Source organism: Stenella coeruleoalba, assembly GCF_951394435.1.
Source record: "Stenella coeruleoalba genome assembly, chromosome: 8".
In the NCBI taxonomy this organism is placed as follows: Eukaryota; Metazoa; Chordata; class Mammalia; order Artiodactyla; family Delphinidae; genus Stenella; species Stenella coeruleoalba.
This window is the reverse complement of record NC_137154.1, coordinates 77231375-77243839: the sequence shown is the minus strand read 5'-3', so window position 1 is coordinate 77243839 and position 12465 is coordinate 77231375. Positions and strand designations below refer to the sequence as shown.

Genomic DNA, 12465 nt, shown 5'->3' with positions numbered 1-12465 from the left:
GGTAGTGTTTCCTCTTCTCTTTTTTTGGGGAGTTTTCCCCATTCTGTCCTTTTCTTTCTTATTCTGCCAGTTAGTTATATAGTCTGATCATCTGAACTTTTAAGCCTACATGCTTATATTATTTTAAAACTATCTGAAGGTTCCTTTTGAGTTCTTTACTTCCTAAAATTTATTTCAATTTATTTTCCTCATGAAGTCACGTTAAATCAGATTATTGACATTTCTAATGTTTAGTGATAAAATAGGTTAACCAAAATTATTTTTTTCTTCCAATATGATGTTTAATAATTGGTACTCAATTAGTTATGCTTGCTAATGAATAAATGCTTATTCACTAATTTATCAAAAGATAGTTCTAAAGTTGAAAATTAAAAACAATGTAGGAAATAATTTAATTTTCTTTATGTGTGTATATATTAAAATTACTTGGTCCACAAAGCAGCCTACTAGAAAGTTACCTGAGGATGTAATCCAGCAATCTAATGTTATAAAACAAAACAAAAAAAGGGATGCTACGAGGCAAGAAACTGTGGCTCCAGTTCCTGAGACCAATAAAGGGAAGTCTCAGATGCCCGTTGTGCATTAGGTCTAAAAGGTAACCTGTATCTGTTGTAGCAGTACCTAGTGATGAAAGGAGGAGGACTTGGAGGGAAACAAAGGGGACTCCACTGTATGGACACTGAGTGACAGAATGGAAAACTTAAGAATGTGATAAAAACATACAAGAAAAATACTGGCAATAGAAATGCAAAAAATAATACATAACAAGAAAATTAAAATGTGTGTGATTTTAAGTGATTAATGCAAGTAAACAAAGAGCACTTGGTGCTATGAACATCTTTTGAGTACTATTGGGGAAACAGTACTGACAATGTCAAAGTATAAATTTGTCTCTTTTTGTAGAAAAAAAGTGTTAGGAGAATATCTCTACTTGTAGGAAAAATATTTTTTTCTAAATTCTATGACCATAATATGAATAGACAGCATAAACTTAGATGAGGTTAAGCATAGATAGATAGGCCAAAAAATCCATAATGATAGACATATTCTGAAATTCAGAAGTGTACAAATAATTTGGTCCCCTTTTAAAAGGTGAAATATAGAAACAAAAGATTAGTGTTTTAAAATAAATTTTTATGTGGCTTTACAAAAACAAAAAGGGTTTGTTTTTTTTTTACACCGCTGTAGGGTGACAGAAAAATAAAATATAATCAAATTGTATTGGAAAATGTTCTGCCTCTTAGAATTTTAAACCAAAAATTTTCTTCTATATTTTCTACATCAGAATTCTTATGGGTGTTTGATAAGAGAAGACAGGTTGGAACTTTATGAATCAAATTCCACATGTAAAGCCTGCTATTTCATACAGCAAGACAATTATTAGAAAATATACAACTGACAAATATTTATTTATTAATCAATAAAATAAGCTTAATGAAGAGCACTATGTGACAGACAAATACTTTTACATGCGTTCTCAACTATTCATCTCTAATATTACCTTTTTTGCTCTATGTAACAATTCCTTGAAAAATATTGTATTAATTCCAATCATAAATAAGAAATTGAAGCTCAAAGAGATTAAATAACTTGCTCTAACTCATGGAGCTAGGATTTAAACCTAGATCTCTGATTCCGAAGCCCATGACCCTTTCAACATATGATTATTCTTTTTTTTTTTTTTTTTTTTTTTTTTTGCGTTATGTGGGCCTCTCACTGTCGTGGCCTCTCTCGTTGCAGAGCACAGGCTCCGGACGTGCCGGCTCAGCGGCCATGGCTCACGGGCCCAGCCGCTCCGCGGCATGTGGGATCCTCCCGGACCGGGGCACGAACCCGTGTCCCCTGCATCGGCAGGCGGACTCTCAACCACTGCGCCACCAGGGAAGCCCTGATTATTCATTTTTATTGAACTCCTATCATGTGCCTCTTATAAGCTTCAGGAGCTGAAAGGTAGGAGAAAAACAGAACTACACAAATATAAAACAAAAACAAAAACAAGCTTCATTAAATACTTTCAACTACGCCAAGCAATATAGAGTTAGTCTAAAGATAATTCAGCGCCAGAAAAAAATTACAGATAAACAATTTTATATTCCCCAAATGGGATTTGCAACATATGCCCAATGATGTAGTAATAAATTCTAGGGCTTTTCTACTATTCACCTATTGTAGAACTATGAACAAGGTAGCAAAAACAACAATAAAAATGGCATAACCACTCTGTATTAAAAAAATCTAATAATTCAAACACTCTTGAAAAATGTCAAGCAGGGATAGGATGGTTTGCATTTTTACTTTATTTAGTTTCCAGTTTATATTAGAAAGCATCTTTTTTCATGGCAATCATTTATAAAATTTTTTTTATCATATTTCCACAACTATTCATATTTTCCCCATTTTTCTGACTGGATGAATGAGGGTAGCACATATAGAAAAATTATATATAAGTGAATAATGAATTAAAATGAAATATGTTCTATTAGAGCCTAAATGCTAATTGGTAACCTTTTATCATAAAATGTTACAAAAAATGAAGAATACTTTTTATAGTCATTTTAAGAAGTGAATATGACACTAATAAGTTCTATGACAAGAAAAGACTGCTACAGTCATGGTCAGTAAACTAGATGATACATCACTATCTTTGTGCTGTGGCAGAAAAACAATAAAATTTAAAAGCCACAAAAATCTTGATCAATTTTATAGATAAAACACTGTCATGACTTAGGTTCATAAAATGCTACAAAGTAGAGAAATGATTAATTTATGCCTTTGAGTTTCTATGCTTCTGAATAAAATACAGTTACTTACTTTTTTCTCCGGTTTGACTCCACAAAATATTTACGTGCTTGATTTCGACATATTTTTTGTTGCTGCAGTAAGATTTGGCGCTCTTCTTCTAAATTTTTCTCAAAATGGATTTTCATATCTCTAATGGTAGCATAAAGTTAAGGACAGCGGTTTATGTCTTTACTGGATGAGTATCAGTGCTATCTGATAAGTACAATTACAGCCTCATACTAATGATGTAATGATTTTTTGTGGAACAATTAGTATGTGTACACATCACTGTTAGTGTATGACCGGCACATGTTTTATATAAAAAAAACTCTTGGCTTGGTATTAGAACTGAAGATATATTTTACTTTCTTTGGGGAAAAAAATTAATTAATTTTAGACATCATGAGCCCAGATAAGGAGACTACATATCTTTTCATTCATTATACAGATATTTGAGTACTTATTAACAAGTTACTATCTTAGGCATGTATATAGAAAAATGAAAGAAGGTTATATCTCATTAATAGAAAGCCGATGAATTAAACGTTTCAGTAGATCCTTTAATCCATAGCATGAAAGTCATATTCAAATATTAAAAATCAAATAGCAATATAACTGGGAAGTTTGGGAATATAGATTACTTAGTGATTTACTCATAAGTTAAAAAACAAACCATTAGGAAAACCATACACAGTAATGTTTACTCAGAATTTTGCCAAATATGGAGTATTTTAGTTATCCTAATTATCCATTCATTTGAAATTTACTGTATAAAATTAAACTTTCTTTAAATAAGTTGAATTGATATGGTTAATTGATGTCCGAGCTTATTTAGTAACATTTCAACTGGCATTAATGAATGCCTTTACCAAATTTATCACAGTATTTTTCTGTTTTTAATGATTTTGAAGTTGTAAAAAGTGGTCATTCAATTACCATTTTCAGTACCTCATCATTAGATGTAGATGCATACAAGATTGTACTGAAGTTATTTATTGCAGGGCATGCCTATTTGTCTTTTTAGAATAAACAGTGTGTTTAAATTTTCTCCCCTCAAAATAAAGGTATGAAATTCTCTTTAAGAGTTCTATTTAATCAAGTTTTTTTATATGTCATAAATATTAATGGTAAAACAGAATATAAGAAATACATTAAATAATAAATTATGCTATACATAAGTTGTTAATTCAAAATGTGTTAATTTTAGGATCCTGCAGTGCTTCAGCATCAACATAGTAAAAAAAACCTTATATATTTCAAAACAAGCACGTCTATTTGAACTTTTTGGTCATTTGAAACTTTGCTAATGGGAGCTTTCAATTATGTTGCTATTTAACCATTTTTATGCCATTGCTCATAATTAATTTACCTGTATTAAAAATTTTGCACTACCTCACCATGAACAAATACATGCACTCACACACAATATTTTTACTTAAAGTTTCTTTTGAAGGATTTATAAAAGTGAAACAGAAAGGGAAGCAACCTGTTTTTGTTTTTGTTTTTTGTTAGCATAGAAACAGCTAAAGATTTAGCTTGTTCTTTTCTAATAGAGTACTTTATTAGAAGGAGTCAGACTTTAACAAGATGGCTAACTACGAAGTCACAACATGGCAGTGGAGGAAAGTGCAACTTCCTTTCAGGGTACCCAAGAGCAGCATTGTCGGGAGAAAAGGGAGACGTTGCTTTGGCTCAGGTGAGAAATATGCAGGACTAAGATGCATGTGGAGATAATTCTGTTCTCTGTTTAACATGCTTGAAGTCTCACCACAGGAACATAAAGAAAATCACAAACGTAACGTTTGTAATAATGTTCTGACAACTATATATTGTTAGATTTAATTAAATGTCTCTTACTCTATATAATATACACATGTATTATATATAATATATGTATAATATTGCCTGCCGAGTTGTAAAATATACTGCTGCCTTTGCATCTCTTCAAAGTATGGTATCCAAATTTAAAAAATATTAGATGGTTGGTTAAACTTTTATTTTTCATACAAGCTGTGTTGTAAAGGTAAGATATTTCCATAAGAATCACTGTTAAATACTTGTTCAAAGGAAGGTAATTTTTATATATTTAACAGTAAAATAACCAACCAACAACAAACCCGAGAATACTACGGGCACGTAATACATAATGATTATAATTTAAAAGCATAGCCTAATCTACCCCACCTCATCCTCATCTCTTCTTCTCCCAATTTAGTCTTTTTCTAATTGTAGCTTATTTAGGTTGTTTTAAATATGTTACCATCACTAATAACTATGAATCATATAACCCATACTCTTGTCAAGTTTATTAGAGCCATCCAGATTCTTTTTCTTCTTCTCTGTACCTCTCCACAGACTTGGCTCAGATGTTCTAAATCCCTTGCCTGGACTACTTCAGTAGTCTTCTAACTCATCTTATTACAGTACTCCTAAACTTGCCGTCCTCCATTTGAACCTCCACAAAACCAGCTAAACAGAAATCTAATTGGGTTTCTCATTCTTTGTTATTCTCTAAAATCTCCCTATCACCTTCATGATGCATTAAAAATTTCTTGGAATATACAGCATTTTATAATCTGGTCTGTTTTTTCAACTTCATTTTTCAACATTTCCCTGCATGTCTCTGATGCTCAGCCACACTAAGATACTTATTAACAGAACAAGCCATGATGTAGTATGCCATTATCTTTTGGCACTTGCTGGCTAATTCTACTCATCCTTTCAGGGACACCTCAAGAAGTTCCTCCCCTGTGAAGCTTCTTCTAACCCTCACTGGATGACTTAACACCCTCATGGGTACGTCATATGTGTCTCCTCTGTATTTCTGTAATTCCAATGCCTGGCATGGTGCTTAGAATATGGTAATGGCTTAATAAAAGCTTACTGAATGACTTCCTTGGAGAAAATTCTCAGTAGATAAACTAGGAAAAAAGGTATACACATTTTTATAGCTTTTAGTGCCTCACAGACAAATTGGTTTCTAAAAGGGTTCTATAAATCTACATGTCATTAGAAATATATGAACATGAGTTTCTACACCTCACAAGCATAAGGTAGTACTTTTTTTATAGAAAGACCGAATGGAAAGTCATGTTTTATTATGTATGTATTAGCAAAATAGAATAATTGCCATGTTGGGCAACTAATTTTTATTTTCCTTTTTGGTGAATCGTTAGTTCAGAGTCACTGGACATTTATCTATTGAGAATGTCATTTAAAAAATCAATTTCAGTAAATTCAATAGAGATAGAATAGTGTAAATATTAACCCTCTATCATAGTTACTACAAATATTTTCCCCAGATAATTTGTTTTATTTAATTATACAATTTCTCCTTACACTGAAGTTTTAAATTAATGAGTTATTTTTGAGATATTTTTCACTTGAAATTGATTCTTTCTTTTCAAAAGGTCAAGTTACTATACCTTCAAACTATGAAAGTGTTGAAGTTCTATTTTCTGTCAGTTTTCCTTTATGATTTTGTATTTATTTTTATATTTACCCTTTTTATCAGTTCAAGCATATTTTGGAATTTAGTGTAAAATGTGACTCAAGATAGAGATGGTGAATTTAGACTATGCTTTTTTAGAGGTTTGACTAAGGAGACAGGAGATATTAGAACACAGTTAAAAGGGTTTGATTGTTAGTTTTAAGGATAGTTAAGACCAGAGCATGTTTACAGGCTGTAGGGAAAGAAGGCTATTTGACAAAAGTTGTAAGTAAATTGTAAGAGAGAGTTAGGATAATTTACAATCCAGGGTTACTGAGAAGAGAGGTGATGAAAATAGGGCACAAGTGAATGGATTCACCTTCTACAGTAAAAGTGATATCCCATCAGTGAGCCTGGAATAAAAACAGGGTAGGGGATTGAGGGTGGTGATGGGAGTAAGAAGGTTTGTGTTGTTTGTTGGGAGGGACCTGAGGGAGTTCATGGCATCCATTCTCTTATGAAGTATTGTAGTAAGACAGTCTACTGCGAGTGACGGGAGGTGATCAAGATCCGGCACAGAAACTAATTAAGAGGAACAAGAGAGAACTCTGTTCTTGTTCTGGTGAAGCTGGAAACCAACAAGCTGTAGCGGTTTTGTGATATTTTCTCTGACAGCATTTTTATTGTTGAGTGAAGGAGTAGAGAAATAGGGTTGTAGTAGTTACTGGGTGGTTGAGGAAGAATAGGAGTGCAAAGAACCAAGGATGTTGGTGAGAGAATATGTGTAGATAATTAAGAATAGGGTGTAAACTGGGTAGGGAATAAAGAGAGGCAAAGTGGGGGCTAGGATAAAATGGAAGGGGAAAAGACTGGAGATATTTATGAGAAAATAAGAGGCATAGTGTGAAGGGGACATGAAAACTTCACTTTTTTATTCTATTTCTATATATATTTGAATTATTTTAAGAAATTGAAATTATAGAACTTCAGCTAATTTTAATTAGTTGAACTTCATAAGGTTTTGTTCCTTGCCTTTAGAGTCAGGGAATTCTAACTTGAGTGAGAGAACTTCAACAGAAAGCTGGATGGCCTCTGAGTATTGAATTCATATTTGGAAATCACATGTAGAAATTTTACCAAGCCACTTGCTTATTTTAAGTCTGCAGTTCAGTTTTTAAATTTAGTCATTAATTCAATAAATTTGCATACCTACTTTGTACCAGGTATCCAATATGAAACATTACAGATACTAAGAACATCCAAAATAATACAAAAGGTGCTTAAGTGTTTCTCCAACTAGTAACATAATGATATTCTTGATTTAGTGTCATAGTCTTTATTACGTTCAAAAGAATTCCTCTATCCCAATTTAAATATATATACTAATTTTATATATACTAGCAAATATATATATATATATAAACTAGCAAAAAGTATATATACTTATATATACATACAGATGCATATATATACACACATACTAGCAAAAGTTGTTGGATTTTAGCAAAGCCCTGGGCATCTATTGAAATAATCATCTACAACTTTCTTAATTTTAACTATATATTTATAATTCAAGTATATTTTTAGTAATGCATTTCTTTATAGGAAACCAACATAATTCTGGAATTATGTCTATTTGGTTTTGTTCATTTGAGGTACTACTGAATTTATTTACAAATATTTCCTTTGTTGTATCAATATTCATACCTCATAAATTTAAAAATATTAAGTTTATGACCATTTCACTAATGAAAATGATGGAAAGATACACTTTGTCAATGAGCCACTTACAGTGCTTCCCTATTTTCTGATTTAGCTGTAAATCAGGGTCGGTGTAATAGGAGTTCGGGGTCCAAGAAAATACAATGTCAAGGGACAGAATCAAATCCATACAGAAAGCAATAGTTTATTTCAGATTACTTCTTGAGCGAGGACAGTTTTGAGGAGTAGTAAGGGCAAAAGCCAAAGTGAATGGAGTTAATAATGAATAGATGAAAAGAATTAGAAGCTGCTATTGCGGTTAGGGTTTCTGAGAAGTTGACTAAAGAAAGAAAAGACAGAAGGGTTAAAAGCTTGAGGAAAGCATGATCAGAGGGGGGGATATTTTACCATCAGTTAAGCTTTGTACATATCTGTCTTCCTCACTAGAGTTGTATCCCAAGCACCTAGTTAAAGAGCAGGCACTAAATGAAAATTGATTGACTTGCTTTTAAAAGTGCAACATCCCAGAAGTGGAAGACAATAAGGATAAGAAAATGGGGTTTAACTTGAAAAGTGAAGACACTCCATTCTCTGACAAGAATGAAGATGATTATACAGCACCATCACTACCAACCAAGTCCTTTGAGAATACAAAAGTTACACTCTAATTATCATAACATTCTCTGAAGGAATAAACATAGTTTACATATTTTGAAAACAAAACTCTTTCACTCTTTCAATTTTCTACAATGCAACCAACAGCAATCTCAAAGGTGGGCTAGACCAATTCTTAGGGACAGGTCAGAGATAATCCAATGCGAAGCCTCCGGGTCCTTTGCTTCTAATTTTCTGTCTGTTGTCTCTCTGACAACAGCCTGGGCAGAGGATGGAAAACAAAACAAACTAACCAACTGTGTTAGGCTTTAGCAGCTCTGGTAAATAAATTAGGGAAGTGCTAGGTTAACTGTTAAAACGGACTGTTTCAGGAGAGCAAAACATTTTACCTGTTTGTGGAATTCTTTTCTCCAAGCAGCATGATTAATCAGGGTGTGGATAATATGAAGTAAAGAGCATAATGGCATAACTCTAGAAGACAAAACAATTCCCCACAGAACACACGGTTAATCTATTTGAAAACTCACAAAAAATTTACACCAAAGTTGAATGGGGGTGAGATAACAAGGTGGCCGGGAAAGCGGTCCTAGAATAGGATAAAATGGTATTTCAGGTTTAAGGGGAGCAACGACAGTTACTGAATCAAATATCCGCACTAAGATGACTAGCTAGTTTCTATCACCTTGCATCTGTGATAACGGGAATCGAATGGGAAAAAAGATGGGCCCCGCTTCCAACATCGCTACGCCGGCAGCCACGGCTGGAAGGATACAGGTAAGCGCCAGGTCGGTGACGCCCGTCGCTCAACCGAGGGCTGAGGGGGGCTCTGACGCGCGTGTCCGAGGATTCAGTGCCCTGTCTCGAGACCGCGCTCCGGGCTCCGGGCCTCCCGGTCATCATCCTTCATTCACCTCAGCGTCGCCTCTCGGCTCGCCCCCAGAGTCTCCCTCATGGCAGCTCCGGCTTCCTCCTCCTCCGCCCCTCCCTGCACTCTGTCTCTCAGGCCCCGCGTCACTGCGGCGGGAAGGTTGGCCGCGGCAGCTCTGGTTCCCGCACAGTGGCGCTCTTGGCTGTTGTGGCGACGGCAGCTGCAGCAGCGGCGACCTTGCCTGGCAATGGCAGAGGTGGCGGCCGCGACCCCAACGCCTCCGCCATGTTGACAGCCAACCGACACCGCGTCCTTCGCGACGGCTACCAGTGTGTGGGGGCGGGGCTCCAGGGGCAGCCAATAGGAGGAGCGGACTGCCGCCTACTCCCCCCATCCCTCTGAGCGGACTGCGGGCGGCGGCCTGGAAGCCTAGCATCCTCAGGGACGCAAGTCTTCGCAGGAATGCGGAGCTGACTTGTTCCTCGGAGCCTGACTCCGTTCCACCTCCCTTTTTATGATGATGTTTTCGTGAGGGTATTGAGAGTGATGAAAGACAGTGAGATGCAGAATCTTCAGATACAGGCAAACGCCACCGTGGGGATTCTGAAATGATTGCCTCGGGGATAATTCAGGGTAGGATTTGTTGTTTAACTACCGAGTACTGCTGTGGGGTTTGAGTTGTGTCTTTCTGGAGCATCACTATCCCCAAACACCATCTCTTTTAAAAGGCTTTGTGGAGTGGAAATTTCCTTTCTCTACATTCTCTCACCCACTCCCTGACGCTTCTGCCATTCCGTCTGCAAGTCGTCCTCCTTGCCATTTCCCTACTTATAACGTCGCATTTCAAGGCTTTTAATGGTGCCAGCCTTGCTGTCAGATTCTGGAAATAGATCATCGGCGGCCAGGAAAGTAGTGCAGATTTAATTCAGTAATCTCCTGGGAAGATATGCCAAAAGAGGTCATCATATTGAAATTGTTTCAAGCTCTTATGGAAAATTGGATATTTTAGCCACCAGGTTTAGTGGTTTTGCAAGTAAAAATTTGAAAAAAGGCTGAAACTCCTTGTTGGAGTTCATTTTAAAAGTACATATAAATTCTGACTGTATTTCAGCCAGGTTTTTTTTTTTTTCTTTCTTTCTTTCTTTCTTTTTGTGTGGAAAAAACTCCCAGATTGGAAGCAGAATGTACAAACAGAATAAAAATCACTCGCCCACCATTCAAATGCCTCTGTCTTTGTGAATCAATTTGTTCATTTTTAGAGTTCAAATAATAAACTTTTCCAGTTGAAGCTATTTAAAACAGACTTTTTGCAAAGTTGGATACAATGACTCAAATTGGAATGTGTTCTGGTGACTGAGATTCAAAAGTGCCACAACGAATCCAGTTTTGAGTTAAAACACAAAACACATAAGCCCCCTTCAGGACCATGCCAAGAGGGTAGAATAGATGATCTTCACAAAGAAAGGCTAAATGTGTATACTGGGACGATTAGCTATCTTTGCAAATTTTTAACTGGCCTAGTCACAGGAATTTAAGTTGATTCTATTCCCACTGCTATCATCACAAGTCTGTTTCTCCAGGGCCAATTTGAGAGAGAGTAAGCAAAGTAGGGCAGTGTAAAGTGCAAATAAAAATGAGAAGGTTGTGCTTACTGTTTGAAGTATTTGGGCATGGTTAGCCTTCCTGAAAGTCTAGTGTTTTCTATATTATTAGTTTGATATCTCATCACTCATAGGCACCTTATTGCTTTGTCACATGGTGTATTAGCATTAAGAAGCATAACTTGGTTTCTTAGTTGCTTACAGATGTTTACTCTTATAATCATTCTTCATTCAAATGTTGCTTTACAATGATACCCAAGAAAAAAGAAAATTTAAACACAATGTTACCAACTTTTTTAAAAATTACAGATCTATTTTTTCACCTTTAAATTATTTATTTCTTTCTTCAAAATTTTAAGCAGGTTTTTCATGTTTTATTTAAGTTGTACAGTCCTTTATTAAGTTGTATTGATTCTAAAAAAAAAAGGCTTTAAGGTTAGATATTTGGATAATAGAAAGATAATTTGAGACATTTATAAGTTTTTTCTCTTGGCAGGAAAGATGAGTATGATTTAAGCAATAAAAAAGAGTATTACATTAAAGTCTCTCTATTTTGTTAAAAGAGACATATGAATTAAATATAATGGTTAACTTTTCACACTTCAAAAACCATAAAATAATTCATTCTTTTATGAAGGAAATAAATATTGAGCACCTACTATGTGCCAAGAACTTTCTAGGTGCTGGGATACAGTAGTGAGCAAAACTTCAAAGTCCCTATGCTCATTAAGCTTACATTTATTTTTCTTTCCTACTAGAATATATGAGGTAGTGAAAAGTGCTATGAGGAAAAATGGAGTAGTATAGAGGGATAGAGACTGATGTCAGTTCTATTTTAGATACGGTGCTCAGGGAAGCCCTCCAAGGAGGGAAATTAGGGCAGAGGTCTGAATGAAGAAAGAAGGTTGCCACTCAAATATTTGGGTGAAGAAAATTATCTAGAAGCAGTGGATACTTTAAATACAAAAGGCTCTGAGGGCAGAATTTTATTTGATATGTTCAAGGAACAGCAAGAAGATCACTGTATCTAGAAAAGAGTGGGGTAGGGGAAGTGTGCTAGGACTTGAAATTGGAACAGTGCATGGGGGATATCCTTCTAGTGCAGTGGAGACTTATGTAGTATACAAGGGATTAATATAAAATCCAGCTTCCAGTGGAGGGAAAGCCATTGGAGACTTTTGAGTAGGAGAGTAAGATCTAATTTAATCTTTCAAAAGGATCACTCTAGTGGCTATGGAGAAACTAGGCTACAGTCGATAAGGCTAGAAACGAGACTAGATTGAATGTTGTAATGGTAGGCTGGGTGAGAGATTATGGCGGCTTGGACTAGGATGGTAGTAATAGAGGTGGCAAGAAGTCTTCCAGATTTTAAACTTGAGCCAGTAAGATGTGTTGGTGCATGGTTGTGGCAAGTGAGTGGAATTTTTTAAAAAAGAGTCAAATGTGACTCTCAGATTTGGAGCTGGAAC

General features: G+C 35.3%; 1 protein-coding gene across 1 annotated transcript in view; it reads right to left on the bottom strand.

Annotated features, from left to right (window-relative positions):
- Positions 1–9427, bottom strand: part of CEP126 (centrosomal protein 126) — a gene marked incomplete at both ends in the record, with an annotated part of 113187 nt that extends 103760 nt beyond the window's left edge. Inside the window, 2 exons of the mRNA XM_079928307.1 lie at positions 2812–2931; positions 9300–9427. Of these exons, the coding sequence (XP_079784433.1) occupies positions 2812–2931; positions 9300–9427 (248 nt within the window). The remainder of the gene's footprint in view (positions 1–2811; positions 2932–9299) is intronic.
- Between the last annotated feature and the right edge of the window lie 3038 nt (positions 9428–12465).